The sequence below is a fragment of the Labrus mixtus genome, chromosome 9 (assembly GCF_963584025.1).
Source record: "Labrus mixtus chromosome 9, fLabMix1.1, whole genome shotgun sequence".
In the NCBI taxonomy this organism is placed as follows: Eukaryota; Metazoa; Chordata; class Actinopteri; order Labriformes; family Labridae; genus Labrus; species Labrus mixtus.
In genome coordinates this window covers 12,418,046-12,437,323 of record NC_083620.1, presented here as the reverse complement: position 1 = coordinate 12,437,323, position 19,278 = coordinate 12,418,046, and the positions used below count along the sequence as shown (strand labels likewise).

The window sequence follows — 19,278 nt, the reverse complement described above, 5'->3', positions numbered from 1 at the left end:
CAATAAATTTGAGTGGAGCCATATCTGTCAAAGAGCTTAAAAGTCTGACATTCATGATTTTTCGACAAGATGTGGCCATACTTAACCGTCAATTGGAAGCATAGCTGCAGCACAACAGGCCAATGTTGATTAAGAAGCTGATGATATTCACCCAATCGATCTCAGTTACATCTCTCGTGTTCAAACCGAACTAGAGGAGAAGCCAGACAAAGTCTTCCTGCAGGAGGAAGTATTAGCTACACTGTTTTTGAAATCTTTTATACATCCAGATTTTCACAACATGTGGGAACTTAGTTTTGTAACAGTGTGGTTGCCTTTCTGTTTGGTTCCTCAGTGTCAGAAACCCAGCTCCAAACAAAGGCATTGTTAAGGTTATCTTTATGTCTGATCCCTCCAGAGCCAGAACCACATACCTCTAGGCTATCCAACAGACACATTGTCTGTATGAACCACAGTAACCCAGGCATGATTTGACTTTAAAAATGTAATAAGTAACTTAATGCTAAGACGACGTGGAAAATGTATGTCAACTCCACTTAGGATCTCGGCTATGTCTCAATATGACCTAGTGATATATTTGTGTGTTTTTGAAAAACAAAATAATCTATTATTTGTCCTGTATGCCATCATGATTTTTTTGTTTTTTGTATGTCCAGACATTGATGAGTGCAGTTCAGGCCGGGCCAAGTGTTCCCACGGGTGTGTCAACATGCTGGGCTCCTTCAGCTGTGTGTGTCACCCAGGCTTCGAACTGGGTGCTGATGGCAAACAGTGCTACCGTAAGTAATCCTGAATAAGTCAAACTATCACAGATTCCACAAAATGTTGAACACATTTCTTTGGGGAAATGACAAATCCAGAAGGATTATAGGCTGTGGTGAGGAACTATCATGGTCTGTCAGTGTTGGCTGCCCAATGCAGCTTCATGTCAACCTGCTTTAAAAAAAAAAAAGTCTAACATGAAACTCATCAAAAATCTTTTACATGGAAAATGTTAAAAAAAAGTCTTGTTCGGTAATGTGTTGTTATTCGCCTCTTCTTACACTGACCTGTGGCAGAGATTAAAGACGTGAAAAACAAATGAAAATAATTTAAATATATTAAAAAAACTAGTCTTTTCTCTGTCCTGTTTGCATGCTTACAATGGAGAAATTCTCATTTTCTTCTAAACAAAGGGACTTTTAAGGAAACATATGGTATGAAACATCATAAAATAAATAGAAAAATATGCATTTCAAGGTCATGGCAGTCACTTTAGCTTTGTTTGTTAATACACTACAAGCTGTCTAATTCCACTGCAATGTAAACTAAACCTGTGGTTATATTTGGATAGTTTCCCCATCCTCATCCTGGTAATTGTAAGACTGAAACAAACCCAAATAGTCCTGATGAAAACCCCATAACATTGTCCTTATGTTTCAGCTTTAGTTATGCACTTTCATTGTGGTTTGGGTCGTCTCTCCTCCAGGCATCGAGATGGAGATTGTCAACAGCTGTGAGAAGAACAATGGAGGTTGCTCTCATCACTGTGAGCACACCACCAACGGCCCGCTTTGCTCCTGCAACCACGGCTACCAGCTGGATCAGGACAGGAAGACCTGTGTAGGTAAGACTCTGTGACATGTTCTACATCTTTGTTTCTTTATCCTTTTTTTCCACATTTAACCAACTCTGTTTCACTGCATATCCTCCTCAGATAGTGATGAGTGTATCAGCGGGGAAGCCTGCTGCAGTCACTTCTGTAAAAACTACCCGGGCGGCTATGAGTGCAGCTGCAGAGCTGGTCACAGACTGAACCCAGACGGCTGCGGCTGCAATGGTAAAAGTTCTGGTTTGTTTCTTCATCAGGCGCTTTAAAGTGTTCTATGTTGTGGTACGCTTGTGCATGCAAATTCCCAATGTTCATTTACGAACTGACTGATCAAAAATTAAACTCTGCAAGGCCATTTCCAAGCAGAGAACAAAAAACAACAACAACAACAAAATAGTTATCCAGAAATCTTTTTTCAAGATCACCTTTCAACTTTGAACAAAACTGTTAAATGAAACAAAAGTTAAGCCTTTATTTGTCTGATTTTGAAAAAAACTAATAGATCAATAGGAGCATCACATGCACAACCAGGTGGCAGGTAACATATGGGAAAATGAAGCCATTGCAAATGTTATACACATTGCAAGTGGAAGTCCTCCTCAAGTCCATCTCTTCTCCTGTTACTAGACTGAACAAAAGTTAGGTGGAGATAACATTTCCAACATTGGTGACCACCATTGTTTATATTCAAATCTCCTCTTCATGAACCAGTAAGAGACATCACAGAGACCACGTCCATGTTTCATACAGTCTGCCATGTAGCTTTTCCTATTATTACCATTTCTCTAGCTTAGCTGTGTGTTTTTTTTTCTTCTGTTAGACATCGATGAGTGCCTCGTAGAGACCTCAGGCTGTGAACACTACTGCGTCAACACCCTGGGAACATACGAGTGCTTTTGTCGAATGGGCTTCCGCTTGGATCAGGACCAGCACTCCTGCATCTGTAAGTGACATATGTATTATTCTGAAATCCAGAGTAAAACATGTGTTTTCACCATTTAAATCATCAGACTCTTGACATGTTTTACTGGTTGTGTGAAGCTTTGTATGGCAGAGAACTGGAAGAAGAAGAGGAAGAAGAAGAGGAGGAGGAGGAGGAGGAAGAAGGGGATGAGCAGCTGGGGGTCCACAGATTACCAGACCTGCTGTTCCGCAAAGCCCCTCAGCTCCTGCAGTACACAGCAGCCTTGCACTACCGGGATGATACAGATGATAATAACGATGAAGGGGTTGACAGCGATAAAGAATTAGAGATCCAGAGGGAGCGTCGAGGAGAGCTGAGACTAGACAGCAGCATAGGTATAGTAAAAATGGGAGTGATGACAATAAGCTCTATTCCTGGTTAGAAATCAAGAGGATATTGTTTTATCGTTGTCCTATAAAGTCTTCAGAGCAGAAAGTTATGAAAATTAGCCTTTTTTAAAGGTGTTTCATTCTTCTCAGTGTGTCTAGGTGGCTCATTCGGGCATGACTGCAGTGTGAGCTGTGAGGACTGTTTGAATGGAGAGTGTAGTGAAGACAGAGACCGATGTGAATGTTTTCCTGGATGGACTGGCACCATCTGCAATGAGAGTAAGTATAGCGCACAGGATTTCCTACAGTTACATCTGGTCTTTGTGTGATGCATCTTTCCTTTAGAACATACAGTCTGACAGCGCTACACAGGGATTAACTCTAATTAGCCCCAACTTCAAAACTCTCTGCAAATGATGAGTTTTATTTAAACTGAAAATATAATTTCCCCCAGGATGTCCTGCAACTATTTAAAGAAACAATTAGACATTTTTGGAAATTCTTGTTTATTGGTTACATGACAAGATCACCATTCTCATACTAGTTTTTTTATTAAATGTGAATGTACAAACAGCCGCTGGTTAGCTCAGCTATAAGCATGACGACTAAGAGGAGAACAATCAGGCTAGCTCTGCCCTCAAAGCTAGATAAGATGTTTTATCTTTATTGTTTTATCTGTACAGGAAAAAAAAGTAAAAGCCACAATTTGTGATTTAACAAGAACACTTTTACGACTTCTGGTTTCAACAGAGTTACAGAGACTTAACCTATGGGTTTTACACATGATTTTTATATGGGTTAAACTAGCAAGACATCATTTGTAAGTTAGCTTAATGAGTTTTAGAGGTACTGTTTGCCCCTTTGTAATACAGCTAATCTTAGCTAAACTAAGATGAGCTAAACTAAGCTAAACTTAGCTTAACTAATATAAGTGTAACTAAGCTAAGTAAGCTAAGCTAACTGTCTATTGGCTGTTGCTTGAGGTTTACTGTGTGAGTACTAGGCATGTATGAAAGATAAAATCCATCTTGTCATGTTACCTTGAGTAAGAACAGGCATTTCATAATTTCATTTTGTAGATGTTTGGGGACCTGTGTACTTTGTGAATAGGAATCTTAAAAATAAATGACTCTCTGGCAATACCATTTCATGGACTGAAGATCATAAAAATGATAACCACATACACACACACACACACACACACGCACACACACACAGGCACACACACACTGACTGTACACACAACCAGGTATTCCCTTTAGGCACATCCACTTCCAGGTCTATTTGGACTACCTTCAGCAGTATGGTCTAGTTTAAGAGAGAGATGAGATAGCTCCCGGTGCACATCGATCCAGGGCCATGTATCAAAACCTGTCGCCTGCTCTGCGTGGGAGGCTGGCTTGTTTATGGGCTCCAGAACACAGGAGCACCAGGGGAATCAATCTGTCTGCTGCTGGAGCCAGGCCAGGGCCCACAGCAAGAGCACAGCCTGAGGCCAAGGATGTCCACTACTGGGTTAGGGAGCATTGTTCCCATCCAGCTCCGTGATTAATGGCTGTCTTTGGTCTGAAACTGAGTCGGGCTGGTAATCATAAGAGGAGAGACACGTGGGACATGTCCATGAGGAGCAATCTGTCACAGTTAGAAACACGCTCCTGTGGTTGCAGCATTCAGTTACACAAGCTGGAGGTAAGAGCTCTGGACTTAGGTGGCATTTCCATGTGAAGACGATGAGACAAATTGATGTGAGGTCAAATATTTCTCAATGCAACTAAATCTTGACTTAGTAGTAAGGTGTCACTCCACAATCTTATTTTATGAAGATAAATCCTTTAACTTTTTATTCTCATCTCGTTTTGATGGACAATAGTTATCATGGTAACAAAATATGGTTTGGACTTGGTATTTTCTTAGTTAATGTACCTACATGTTACTTGTGCTTTAGCCATACACATAACTCTGTCTACTTTGAACTTGTAAGCAAACCTCTGTGCATGTCTAAATTTATTGGCAAAAAACAAAATCAAATTCCCCAGAAACATGTCACAGAGGTAACTTGTCAACTTATTATTGTACAGTGGTAGAGGCAAAATCATTTTGTGCTGCTAAAACACATTTCTGTGGTTTGCATAATGCCAGTGCCAACCAAAGCAGAAACAATTTCTCATAACACTGAACCCTGCAATGTTTATGTATCTGTTTATGTTTATGTATGTCTATTCCACTATTCTAAATACACACATCACATTTTATATACAAGTGGTTGCACCTGAGGTTTATTACAAAAACAGTTTGTCCTCCATAGCCTACTATGATTTTCCCTGACAAGACATGAAACTGCTGGGAAGAAAGCATGTGATGTTATTGAGCAGACATTCCCTTGATGCACTGTAACACTTTAGCACATCTCAAACAGCCAGCTGGTTCGTGATGTTTTTGCTAACAAGGCCAGAGAGATTAACGGTGTCAGGAGTGTGCAGACTGTGGGGAGAGGACAGGATGGAACGTGTTGGCTTCAAAACTGTTGAGAATAACCCTTCATCTGGCTGCCTTTACTACTTAATCATGAGTTATTTTTTACATTGACTGAGTGTGAAATACCGCACATTTTAATTCATGAGCAACTATTAATCTGTCAGTGCTCTTTTTTTCTGTCCTTCTCTTCCTTCTCCAGCATGTTCTCAGGGGACCTATGGGCAGGCCTGTAACAGCCTGTGCCGTTGTCAGAATGGGGGCTCGTGTGACCCCGTGACTGGGAAGTGTTTGTGCCCCCCTGGGGTGCAGGGCCTGCTCTGCGAGGATGGTTTGTACAAACATTCCTGTAGTCATACACACATAGGGCAAAATACAACGGTGTGCATTAAGCAATGTCTGTAAATTCAACAGAGGATAATGGAGGGTAAGATCATTAAGAATAATTTGTAGATGTTTGAAATACTAAAGCAGAAGCATTTTACAGTAAGGTGTTCAACTGTAGACAAATTATTGAATTGTTTACTTCTGTGTGTAGTATCCTGCAGCACAGTAACATTACATGGTACAAGTGTCTGTCCTACAATTTAAAGTCTAAATTCCTCCACCGAATAAAAATCTGCTGAAAGATTGTAGACCAGCCCCTCCAGAGACTCTATGAATCAGCCTACAGTAAAAACACGTTTAGGCTGGCTAACAACATTGACCCTGACCTCTACCATGCTGCGAACAGCGAATATAAGCTCTTACCATCAAACCTGAGCGCTCCTCTTATTGAAAATTGTCAGACTGAAGCTCTCTTTTGTACACCAGACCATCCTAAAATTAAATATGGAGCTTGATCCCAGATCAAAAGCATTGAATCCCATGTTTGGTGTTCAAATGTTTTGTAAAATGACTGTAATTTTTACATGTTGTCTTTAATGCAAGATAAGTTTCGAATTTGGTCAGGCAATAAAGTCCAATGAATCAATAAATCAATCATTCAATCAAACAGAAGAATAGACACATTTGACAATTTGTTTTTCCTTTGTTTTATTTTATCCTGGACATTATCCTATTGACCTATTAAATTGAGATAGCAAACCCTTGGGAATCCCTGATCTACATTCAGAGTGTGAGCAATGCATCTTGACACTGCCTTCATCAATTAGAGATGAGAGTAGTGTCCAGTTTTTTTATTTAATAGTAATCTTGTGGAGATGTTAGCTCGTGTCTTTTTAAAAAGATACTTAACTTTACAATAACTGGCATCCAATCTTAAAGGTGTCACTCTCATGTTTCACAGGTTGTCCGAGGGGTTATTTCGGCAGGTTCTGCAGAAGCAAGTGTAACTGTCCCAACAATGGACATTGTCATCGTCTGTATGGAGGCTGCCTCTGCTCTCCAGGACTATACGGCCGCTTCTGCCACCTGCGTGAGTACCAACCTGACCTCAGTCTAACACCAAGAGAACAATGGTGATGATGATGTTAAGTCCTATTTTAAGTTTAAAGGTTAATGCCATTTGTAGTAAATACATGATTAATGCAACTCATACAGTATAATATACAACCTACATTAAATGTGTCTGTATTTTTCCTTACTCCCATTGATATTTAGTTGTTAATTTTAAGGAATTTAGTATCATAATGTATACAAAAGGAATGGATAACACTGTCTAAGGTGCATAAACAGTCACTGTACACTTTTTTTAAACAACAAACTGCCACCTCCAGTTTAAGTTATACCAGGTAAAATCATGAAAAATATCAAAGATCTCAGCTTCCTCCCACTACTATGTTCACTCTTCATCACTGGCTGTACTCATCCTTTTTGATGGGGGCACCAGGTGAGACGGCAGCTCCCTGGGGAGCCAATGACCCTCCAGTTTTCCCTCGATAAGGTGGACTGCCAAAGCAAACTCCTCATTGTCCAGCATGCCGTCCCCGTCCACATCTGACAGCCTCCAGATGTGAGCCAACACGGAGTTGGGCAGCAGCGTGCCCGTCATCCACTCTCTGACTTTGGTGCCGCTCAGTTTGCCCTCATTTGGACTGAGGTTGTAGAAAATCTCGTCATACTTTGGCTTTAATTTCTCTACGGCCCACTCGTCAAAGTCTGCCTCACTGCTCTCGTCATCTCTGAGTTCCTTAAAAGGGTCTCTCCTGAAATGGTCACGCCTAAAGGTTCCCAAAAATTCCCCATCCAACACACCGTGGAGAGATTTCTTCCTCAGTTCCTGCTGCTGCAGTAAAGGCACCAGGTTTGCTATGTCAGTGGACAGAAGTTTATCCAAGGAGGCCATGAGACTCGGTTTGAGTGTCTTGAACTTTGAGAAATCTTGACCCAAAAGCTTCTCCTGAAACGAAAGCAACAGTTTAAGTTAAATGAACTTGAATATGTATGTTTTTTTTTTTTTTAGCCAGGAATAAAATAGTTATTTGACCTGCATCTTTGTGCAGTCAGGGAAGTCTCCAGCTGGGACTCGCTGCTGTTGCTGGATCTTAGTGTAGATCACAGGAAGCTGGTATATCAAGTTGTGCTTCTTGCTTTCTTTGCAGAATATAGTTGGCATCTCTTGCTTCAGGTAGCTGATGATGTGGGCATGAGCCTGGAGGAAACAAAGCATATAAAACCATAAATAAGCAAAACTTCATCTTAGTTTGAAACTATCTACCCCAGTACGGGTTAGAATTAGACATATGAGAGCTCGTACCCTGACTAAGCGTGCCCTCTTCACCAGGTCGTTTAGTCTGCGTACTGCAGCGTTGCGCGGCAGGTTCCTGATGTCGGTCAGCAGATCCTCCTCCTCCAGCTCGATCAGCTGATAGTGGTCACACGTCTGCCTCGGCTCAGACCAGAAAGAGCCGACGTAAACCCTCAAGATCTCTGGGGTTCGAAACACTTTCCCCAGCGACCACATGAGGGCGCCGTACACTCTCATCAGCTGCTGTGAGTCCACCCTGTCAGCCTTGTTGAGAACCACACGTAACTTGTCCTCATAGCCCAGCAGAGCCCCAAAGGCACGAGTGAGCTCATCAGAGAACTCCAGTTTATGTGCGTCGAACAGCAGGATGATCCGGTCCACACGCTCTGCGAACCAGCGCAGCACTGCTGGGAAGTCGTAGCCTGGGGGATAAGGAAGGAAAACACAGGGCTTTCATTAACACTTTATGTAATGGGGCAAGCCTATCTGCCTGACGAGTGAGGGAAGAGATATATCCCAGAGGTCCTCATTGGTTTCTGAGCCATTTGAGTTACACCCAGAAATGAATGTGTCCCTAAAACAAAAGGAGAGACTGCTGAGTTACTGGCTGTCTGTCTCCTCCCAACTCACTGTGATATTACTTTCAGCTGCTGCACTTCTGTCTTCAAAAGTTTGAAACATGTTGAGCCAAAGTATTCTTATTTGATTACATTTCCTCTCCTTTATGCAGGGATTTAAATCCTACTGACAGCAGCAATGCATTCCATATTTAACTCTTCAAAACTGATAAATAAAAACTGATGAAACTGAAAGTGACAAAGCCTCATGTCATGATAAAGGAGAGTAGTAAGGTATTCATTCACACCTCGACTCAGCTTTCTTTTAGCAGCTGTTAAGATGCCCGGTGTGTCGATAATGCTGATGCTCTCGAGGATTTTATTAGGCATCTGAGCACACTGAAACCTGCAAGAAAAACAAAAATAAAAGTATGAAAATGATCAATGAGATATCTCTCTAAATCCTTTTCACAAAATAGATATTGGCGCAGCTTTGATTTGCAAAAACAGATATACTGTATATGTTTCACCTGTTGAGAAAAGCATTTCCAAAAGGGTCGAGGTTGCGAAAGGGCTTTTTTGGATCCACTGTGAGGGCATTGCCAGGGATGATTCCTTCCATCTTTCCATACATGAGGGCAGTGAAGCAGTCGGTGGTTGGCTCTGGTCCGACTCTGCTACCAGGGAAATCTTGTTCGACCAGATACCTAAAGCCGAATGAGCTCCAACCGTTACCATCATTATGACCCTCTCAGCGGAATACATGCAGCATGGAAACTCTAATTCCTACCTGATGAAAGTTGTCTTTCCCGTTGAGTACTGGCCCATCACCAACACCATTGGTTTGTTGTCGAAGTCTGCGTCCTCATAGCTGGGAGAATGAAAGTGATGGAAGGAGTAGTACTTCTCTATAGGCAGCAGCCTCTTATAATAAAGATTCTTCAGCTCCTCGGTCACCATATTAACATCCCCCAGTGTTTTAGGGTTGCTCCTGAACCTTCGCATGGACATAGCGGCAAATGTTCTGCTCTTAATTTCTCAGTGATGAAGCTGCTCACTCTTCCAAGACCAAACCGAGTGATGGGAGAATGTGCACGAAGAATATTATCAGCTTCTCACACAGCTGTCTGCTCCATCCTGCAGTGGGGACATTGAGAGGGTGGAGAGGGTGTAACCAGAGCCTGCAGCTGCACCTAACATAAAGCCAATGTGGAGAGGGACAGGGTGGAGTGGAGTTCAGGATTTGTTGCTGAGCGGGGACAATCTTGGCCAACATCATACAGATTGATTGTTCTGAACGCTTAGTGGGACTGTAGCTGTGCTCCAGGTTCAAAAGCCTTACGAGCACATGTCATCTTTTTATGACATGTCATCTCTTGCTCAAATAGCAAGCCTGCTCTCAGATAGATAAGATGTATTTCATGAAGCCAAAAGACTGAATGATGCATGTTACTTTGTGTGTAGTTGTATAGTTCTATGATGCAGGAGGAACACATGGTCACATGACTTCAACTTGCAGAAGTCTGACGTTGTGATAACATGGTGTCAGGGTGTGTTTGTTTGGCTTTAATTTAAATGTAACACGATAATAGAGAAGGTTTAATGTTCACATTCTTCCCAAATGAAGTCAGCCGTCTTTATTTTAAGGAGCAACAAGTGTGAAGCTAATATATTTTCTTTTTCCTGACTTTAAAAATAAACTTATTGGAAGTTGCAGTTAGTGCAGTAACTCTGTACTAGTAATACAAATATAAGCATACTTTATATGTGCATACTTTTTTGCACCAAACCATACAAACAATAAAACCTGTTGAAACTATTCATCGTTATACACTACGTCAATGTAATGCATGTTTTTTTTTTGTGTCTGTTTTTGAACTGATCTCGTCCGCCACTCAGCGTGTCCCAGGTGGACGCACGGTGCCGGCTGTTCCAAGGAATGTGACTGCATTCAAGAACATTCCACTGGCTGTGACCCCAAAACAGGGAGCTGTTTCTGTAAGGCTGCATACCACGGGCCACAGTGTGAGAAAGGTACAAGTGCTCTCTGAAATGACAACTCATTTTATTTAATATATACATGTGATGCCCAATGAATAGACTATGTCAAAGATGTCAAGTCAGCAGTCTTACGTGGTCCTTTTAGTCACACGTTGATTTTAGTGGATCTTGTTTTTGTTCTGTTGCAGCTGTAGGGCTATAGTCACAGTAATGTCAGCTAGTCGCTCAGAGGGTAAGAACTTGGGAGCCGTGCTGTTTTCCTGCAATGCGGTTCTGAGTTAGAGATATCTTAAATGTATAATCTGGAATTGTGTTGTTCTTGGCCAGCCTACAGTGATCAGTCTAAAGTCAATAGCCTGTGTCTTTAGGGGGAATCATCATACTTGGATTCTTGAATCTTTGGAAGATGTTTTGCTATTGCCGGTTAATCTTCCCACTTTGCTACGTATCTGTATATTCCCAATGCAGAATGTGAGCCTGGCTTGTTTGGCGCAGGCTGTGAGCAGCCATGTGACTGTCCAGGTGGAGGGTCATGTGACCCCAGGACTGGCGAGTGCGGCCAAAGATGTCCTGCAGGCCTTCATGGAGACAAATGTCAGCACGGTGAGACAAAGAAAAGCTGCTTTTATGCATTGAAATGGCAACAAAATAAACATGTTTTGACAAGTGCATGTTTCTCACATACAGGGAACTCTTGTTTTTTAAATGACTTCCTATCAAAACTTCACTCCACCACCCTCAAGTGGCCACATCTTTAACAGAAAGAAATTAGAGCCTACGTGTGAATATCTGAAGTGTGTAGGCTTGCAAACATGTGTCCACATGTGCGATTATTGTTTGCGTACCTTATGCGTGAATGCATAAGTGTGTGCGCTTTCTGATCAACTATGTCAACACACACTGTTCTTTCTGAATTTCAGCTCTAATGCAACCTTTTCAATTCACCTATTAAATCTTTAGTCCGTTCTATCGCTTTTCATTCTCTGCTACACGTGATTGATTGAGTGGATTTAGAAGCTGAAATGAAAAAAAGGAATGCTTTTGAATTCACCTGGTCAGTCAGTGTAGGTGTTCTTTTTATTACAGAAAGGTACAGCCAAAAGTATGTGCGTTTGTACACAGCAGGGTGCCCTCTGGCTGTTTACTCTGCAGGTTGATAGAAAGTTCAATCCTCTGTGCTGGGATTCTGAAGTGATAGTTAATATTGTTCAGGAGTCTCTGGTAAAACATGACGTGTGTGTCTCTGTGGAGAGGAGACAGATAACAAAGTTACAGTATTTCAGCGTTAAGTCACAGTGGCTGGCTGAGGATGAAAATAAAAATCCACACTTTCTGGGTTGTACTTAGGTTTAGTTTCAGAGCGTCTCATGAGAGGGATGATTTACTTCTGTTACTACTACAGAGGCTATTGGCACAGGCTGAATAAATAAACAGAAAATGACTGAGTAATTCTAAAATTTCACTCCTGCAGTTCTCTTTTTTTCTTCCCATTTTTGCACTCTGGCACATTCCTTTCCTGTGGTTTTGAGGCCTAAATGTCACTCGTGACTCTTTTATTTCTCTCTGTTTTTCTTATTTTCATAACTTCACATGTTGTGTATTTCTAGCCTGTTCATCATTGAGATATGGTGAAAACTGTCGTCTGCCCTGTGACTGTGAAGGCGCTCCTTGTGATCCTGTAACTGGACAGTGCATCTGTCCCGCTGGGAAAACTGGAATATCATGTCAGGAAGGTACATTTGTTTTCTCTTTTCTGTATTTCTGTCTTTGTACTTATTCTGCTTTAGTTGTAATGTGTTGGCTTACAGGAAATGTGATTTAGGCTGAGGACCTTTTTGAACTCACTGACATTGTGAGCCCAAAGTCTGAACCACCACCAGGATGTCTGTGTTCTTTAGTGCCTCCTTAAAGTCCGACCAATTAGAAACTATGTCCTTAGCTTTGTAGCTTTCTCACTTTTTAATACATTTCTCCCCCAAATGGTTCAAGCATAAGTGGCTTTAGGGTTTACAGAGGAATACCTAACGTAAGTGGCTTACTGCTCACATAATCTGAAAGATACTTGATGCTCCCTAGACTGCACTGATGGATTCTGGGGATTGAAGTGCCAGTCACCCTGTCCTAGCTGTGAGAACGGAGGCTTCTGCAATAAGAAGACGGGTGTGTGTGAATGCAAACCAGGCTTCATAGGGATCGTCTGCCAAAACGGTGAGTATTAATATGATTGAGACAGAAACATGTTCTTTAAAATAGGATTTTGCCGTCATTACGATTTTATTTAACCCTCGCTTCAGACCCCTGACTCAATGTCAGCATGTCATACATTTAACAACATTGATCGACGTGAGTTTTGTCAGTGGCTATCGTTTGCTTTATACACAATCTTTGTACTGATTTTTTAATGACTAAAGCATGTTCTCTTACATTGCCTGTTGCAGAGTGTCCCCCAGGTTTCCACGGGCCTGGATGTTTGATGTCATGTTCGTGCCCCCCTGAGGTCACCTGTGAGCCACAGACTGGAAGCTGTGTCTGCCCTCCTGGCAAAACTGGCAACGACTGTTCAACATGTAAGAAGTGAAGAAAGACATTGTTTCATTTCAATTTTTAATTAGGTTTCAAAGTATATGTTTGCAGAGGAAAACGTGACATAACTACAACAAATATCAAAGCGTTTTGCCTAACCTAAATCATTTGTTCTCCTTCATAGCTTGTGAATCTGGTTACTGGGGTCAAAGCTGCCTCAATCAATGCCAGTGCAAAGAAATGTCTCTGGGCTGTGACCCTGTCAGCGGTCAGTGCGTGTGTGAGGCCGGATCCACTGGAGACCACTGTGAGAGGAGTGAGTTCACTTCTTAAATAACACTGCCATCTAGTGGAGATATCCCCTATAACATCTTATGAGCTCATGTACAATACTGGAAGAGGATTTTTCATTTTATTATTTAACATATTTAACTTTGGTTCGTCGTTTTCTCTCAAGAGACCGACTTGGATACAGATATGAGTTTTATTTTAACATTAAGCTGAATAAGTTCAAGGATGTAACCCAGGGGCCAAATCAAGCTCCAGCCATGACACAACAAGAAGTTAGACCCTGTTCAAAGAGGGTTTGTTTTTAGCTTGCTGTATTTGGATAAACAGTTTAGATTTAAAATACTGCTTTGACTAATGTCTCCTCACCTGCTTTCCCTCATATGTTTTCTGTGTTTAGAGTGTGAGAATGGCAGGTATGGTCAGGGATGCACCCAGCAGTGCCAGTGTCACAATGGAGCTCTCTGTGACCACATGAGTGGAGCCTGTACATGTTCACCTGGATATGCAGGGACCTATTGTGAAAAAAGTAAGTTTTCAATGATTCCTGATGGTATCTTCTGTGAGAAGAGTGAAGGTGTACAACCTGTTGTTGTTTTTTCATTCATAAAAATACAAAAAAATGGTTTTAGAGACTTGGCATAAAGTTGGGTAGGTGTTTTTTTAGTAAATTCACAGGAACAAAAAAGTTACTTTTAATGTTCACAAGGGCATATTTTGGGGGCAGCTGTGGCTTAATGGTAGAGTTGGTCATCCCCTAAATATAAGGTTGGGGTTCAATCCCCAGGACCCAGCCACATGTCTAATGTGTCCTTGGACAAGACGCCTAACCCCAATTTCCTCCCAATGTTTTGTGGCGGCGTATGAATGTGTATGAATGGATTAGTTAATACTGATGGACACTTTACACAGCAGCCTCTGTCATCAGTAGTCAGAAGTAGTCAGAAGACTAGAAAAGTGCTATACATGCTCAAGTCCATTTACCATTTATATTTTGTAAGTCCTCTACATTTTTAACTGTTTTTTAAATTTTGATTTTAGGAACATGCATATTGATTTGCTATTTTTTCTCAAAGCTCATTTCAAAAGTAATCATAGATTATCTCTTCACTTGCCCAAATCTCTCCCTCCATCATCTCCTGTTGCCCCACATGTGTCTACCTGCAAACAGAACTCAAACTTAACATAACCCACTCCTGCTAACATATGCCAGCCTCCAAATTGTGAAGATTTTCTGCATTTCTTTAATTCACGACATATTAAATTGAGGAATGTGAGATCACGTTCGTTGGACATAACAAAGCAGCTCTGAGTGATCTGGGATTAAGAGTCTCATCCCCACTAACGGTAATACAATTCATCACATCTCCATTAAAGCAGTCTTTAACTCTTTGTACACTAGAGGGCGCTGCAGGACACTCCTCTGATTTTCTCATCTGTTCGACAGTTTCAGTGATTCACCGCACAGATTCAATGAATCATCAGATTGTCTGTGTAATGTCATAAGCGAAACCATAAAAAAAAACACAAATCCCAGAATATAATTTGCATGAGTCACTCTGGGACAGATTGGCTGTATTTCATGTGTTACAGAGTCTTTACATGCACCCTGCTAGAGCAAAGCCTTCATGTAAGTCATATTTTTCTCATCATAGGGATATTTTTACTGAACTACAAGAAGTAGGCTACGAGCAGACCATGAGTCTTAACAGTGTAATAGATTTGTTCTTGATTATAGTCTCTTGACTTGAAGTGGCCTCGTGTTATTGCAAAGTGTAAGATTTAGTGTGAGAGTGCTACCAGGCCAGAAATTCATACCACCTCTGCAGCGTGCCGGGCATCGTAAATCATGGCTGTGTCACACTAGAACAGAGCTTCACATCCCCAGTCATAACAGTCTAATGGCCTCAGATGCAGACTTCGCTCTGATTGGACGCCGCCGTGGGGATACAGCTATCGTTCTGACCAGATTCTGTTTTCTGAGGGCCACTTCTCCTCAAACAGAGGTGTCCAGTTTCTCCATCTTCTGCTGGGCCTCTTCCTTCAGGAGACGTCAGGAAGAGGGTCTGTGCTTGTGAGAAGGACCAGATCTCTCTGGCGCATCTGTTTCATAGAATTCAAATGGAAAGAGATGACTTTCCATTTGAGTGTGAGACATTCTACGTGGGCGATATTCGTCCACAGGCTGGTTTCTTTTGCAACGTTTTCTGTTGCAATGACTGGATCTGCAACACTCTAAAAGCTTGTTACTAGAATAGTTTCAATGAGCATTGTTGAGGTTGATGCTAAACATTTCCGTCAAGCTTTGTTCGAGAAAAACAAGCTTTTATGCTGACATGGGTCCTGAACAGTGGACCACGTCTTCAGTTAACGGGGATGGTGCTCCATTTCTGGTCTGCAGCTTTGATGTTTGCATTAAAATAAGCTTGTTTGGTCACAAGCAAAAAAGAACTCTGGTTTAACTGACATCCAACATCCGCGTTATTGTCAAAGAAACCGGGTTGTTTTGTTGTTGTTGTGTTGACCTCTTTCAGGGTATAGACCCTGAATAGCACCAGGAAGTTCTATTCTGTGTTGTCTCTATCCGCTCTACTTCTGTGGCCTGCTCTCCCTGGCTGTGTGGTCTCTGGACCTGCTTTATGGGCTGACAGCAGCAGCTCTTACACAACCAGGGATCTGGAAATAATCCTGCTGTCTCATTTAGTGTAGAGATGGAGTCTTTCAGTGATGGCACAGTGTGTGTGTGTGTGTGTGTGTGTGTGTGTGTGTGTGTGTGTGTGTGTGTGTGTGTGTGTGTGTGTGTGTGTGTGTGTGTGGTGGACTGAATCCCTGTGTGTCTACCTGTGAACAAAGAGAACGAGAAAAGAGTCGTCACTTGCAAACACTTGCAGGCTCTGTGCTCATATCAGATGACAGATTGCCTCTCCGTGGTTAGTATGGAAACCAGACGCCCCCTGCTGGCATAAACAAAAATAAACTTTGCAAAACAGAAGGGTCATTAAAACCCTTGAAAATGTTGAAAACGTGTTGCTTTATTTTCTTCTTCCGCTTTTAAAAGAAGGGAAAGTGTCCAAACATATTGCACTTACTATAAGAAAAGGAGTTTATTTTTAATGTGCCCTTTTCCTAATTAAAAACGGTGTTTAAGATTCCTGGGACATTTTTCCAGCAGGAGTGAAAGGTGTTGCCATGGTGTCAGAAAAACCATCATAATAACAAACAATAGACAATTAAGCAGTGATTTAGCCACAGCGCTACCACAGACCCTAATGTACAGCTGGATTAAAATGACAGCATCCTCAGTGGGTTGGCTTTAATAACATCGCAGCCTTAACCACTACAGAGGCCGGCGCAGACGTCATGCTGTCAGCGTGGGAACACAGAGACGGCCATGCCAGAAACTGCTGAGCAGGAAGGATACTTTCCCCAATTTGAGGCCTCGAGGCGAAAAATAACAGGAGGAGTGGACAGCATCATCAATTTGGGCAGAGGAGAGGGAGGGGGGAATGATGCATAAACCCCCGAGTACTGCCGCATTTAGAAAACACAAAACCACCGCGTTACACTTTTCTGTTGCACTCCTGATTTGTAGCTTCCTTTGGTGACACGCTCCACCGCTCTCCTTAAAGATAGACGACGTGTGTAAATGAAGTGCCAGCTGCTGCCATAATTGGGATTCAAACCCTCATCTGGCTCACTTACTGCCGCAAAAGAAAACAGAAGAGAGAAGTATTTAGAATGTCTGTAAATCACTTGAGTTTTGATTTGTTTCCAGTGACAAATTTGAGCCATTAAAACATAGACAGTGAATAAACAGAGTCATTCTTTACTTCTCTGGTGAGGTCATGCTTACAGACAATATTTGCATCCCAGCGGTGGGAATCATTCATCCCAAAGCTGCTGACTTGGTGTTTGTGCACAGGCGGCCCTTATTTACCAATCTCTCCAAGTGTCAGTTGTTTCTAAACACACTTACACAACCTCTCAAGCTCTCCTTCAAAATAAGAAACAGACTCCCGTCCTTGTGTCGACAGCAATACTGTAGGTATACGTGCATGTGTGTATGTTTGTGTGTCTTTGGGCGGTGCAGTAACCTGGCTTTGTTTTGCAGTGTATTGGTGAGGCCTGTGGACTCAGCAGGTGCTCTAATTACCAGCTCTCTGTGCCCCCTCTGCCCCCCCCCCCCCCTAAAAAAAAGGGAATGGGCTCAGAGCCGCTGTGGACTTTGATGTGGCCCAGATCCACCACACATGTGGGACATGAGCTCACTTAACGAACGCAGACCCCTCTGCAAATGAACAGCCACAGCATGGTGCTGCAATTTGATATTGGTATTTTCAGTAGGTGGTAAGACAGAGGGCAAAAGTAGGCGAGCGAGAGAAAGATAGAGGGGAGAAAGAAGTAAAAGAAAAGTAGCTGGTATCTAAACCCTTTCCTCTCCTTCTTTTTTTTTTAAGAAGCTGCCACTTCTAACCCGTCGGATGTTTTATCTCGGCCCACAGTGTGCCCGGACGGCTTTTACGGTCTTGACTGTGGCCAGATGTGCGAGTGCAGGAACGGTGCCCGCTGCCACCACATCACAGGAGCCTGCCTATGCACCGCCGGCTGGGCAGGACCACACTGCATTCTGGGTAATGGAAGCCACATCATTAAAACGGGGTGTGAGGGAGGCCCTCGCTGCAGCCCATCACGACATCCTCTCCTTAAACGCAACTACGATGTGTTTGTGAACAATTATCTCTATAACGAGACTCTGCCCGGTGACTTTTTTTAGGGATGGGTACGGGCGGAGAGAGGAGGGTGGATAAGAGTGCCCTCCAGCATGCACGACTTAATTGAGGTCTATTCTGGATAAATGCACCCACGTGTTTATAGTGATCAACATTAGGAGAGGGAGAAAGTAACTCAAAAGGCTTTTTAGTAGAGAACCAATCAGTGTTCTCATGCTAAACTTCTTCATGCTGTTGTTTTAATGAAGCCAATGAAATGCCCGCTGCAGCTCTAAGTCTGTCATTCTGCAGTCTTATTCAAGACTTTCCTCTAGCTGCAACCATTTTGTGGTGCTCGAGTCAGCAGAAAGCCACTTGCATGACTTAATGATGCGTCTCTATCATTAGTGCATTTTCCTCCTACTAAGAGCACAAATACCATCTTGTACTTTGATCATTAGGGAGAAGTTCACAAGTTCAAAGTGCCGCAAATATAGCTGCAGTTGCACCTAAAGTTGGTACTCAGGGTGATTTGAGTGTGTGTGAATATATATATATATATATATAATAGTTGTGTGTGGTTTGTTTTGTGCAGAATGCCCACAGGGTCACTTTGGGGAGCAGTGCAGTCAGACCTGTGGTTGTCAGAATGGAGCCAGGTGTGACCACATCAGCGGGCGATGCAGCTGCATGGCGGGCTGGACGGGGGTCAGCTGCCAACAGCGTGAGTAGCTCATCCCTCAGAGTGACAAACACCGTCAAATGTTTTCCTTCTTTTTCTTTTTCTTCAGAGACTTGCATTTTTTCTAGCTCATTTACTGCAAATGAGTCCATTATCACAACCATCCATTTTGCAAACCCGAGCTGCTCTTGTTTTTGCTAAATAAGGATGTAGTTTGTTTACTTCATTTTGTGCTTTGTCAATGTCAATTTACACTCATTAAAGATGCTGCAGACTCTAAAAAGTGTGATTGGATCAGAAAATGAATGTGTTACAGTGACTTTGTGTTTAAGCCTGCATTACAAACATTATCCTACATTTTTTTAATCAAGGAGTCACAACTTAAATAGAAACGTGTGTGGTCATTTAAGCTGCTATCTAAAGATTTTACATGTTTGAGATCAAAAGAAGTTCCTTTCTAGTTTCTTGCATAT

At 42.2% G+C, this 19,278-nt stretch overlaps 2 protein-coding genes across 2 annotated transcripts in view; one reads left to right on the top strand and one right to left on the bottom strand.

Moving 5' to 3' along the window:
* The window catches only part of megf6 (multiple EGF like domains 6), a 59,361-nt gene that overhangs the window by 29,142 nt on the left and 10,941 nt on the right, over positions 1-19,278 (top strand). The window contains 17 exon segments of the mRNA XM_061046282.1: positions 649-779; positions 1,469-1,606; positions 1,697-1,819; positions 2,412-2,534; positions 2,633-2,890; positions 3,035-3,163; positions 5,559-5,687; positions 6,645-6,773; positions 10,502-10,636; positions 11,072-11,206; positions 12,211-12,336; positions 12,680-12,811; positions 13,042-13,170; positions 13,311-13,442; positions 13,815-13,943; positions 17,917-18,045; positions 18,719-18,847. Of these exon segments, the coding sequence (XP_060902265.1) occupies positions 649-779; positions 1,469-1,606; positions 1,697-1,819; positions 2,412-2,534; positions 2,633-2,890; positions 3,035-3,163; positions 5,559-5,687; positions 6,645-6,773; positions 10,502-10,636; positions 11,072-11,206; positions 12,211-12,336; positions 12,680-12,811; positions 13,042-13,170; positions 13,311-13,442; positions 13,815-13,943; positions 17,917-18,045; positions 18,719-18,847 (2,336 nt within the window).
* LOC132980256 (EH domain-containing protein 2-like) lies at positions 4,871-9,792 on the bottom strand. The gene is made up of 6 exons (XM_061046281.1): positions 9,393-9,792; positions 9,133-9,309; positions 8,911-9,008; positions 8,055-8,467; positions 7,785-7,949; positions 4,871-7,697 (listed from the first exon to the last, which is right to left on the bottom strand). The coding sequence occupies exons 1-6, from the start codon at positions 9,611-9,613 to the stop codon at positions 7,140-7,142; spliced, it is 1,632 nt and encodes a 543-aa protein (XP_060902264.1). The 5' UTR covers positions 9,614-9,792; the 3' UTR covers positions 4,871-7,139.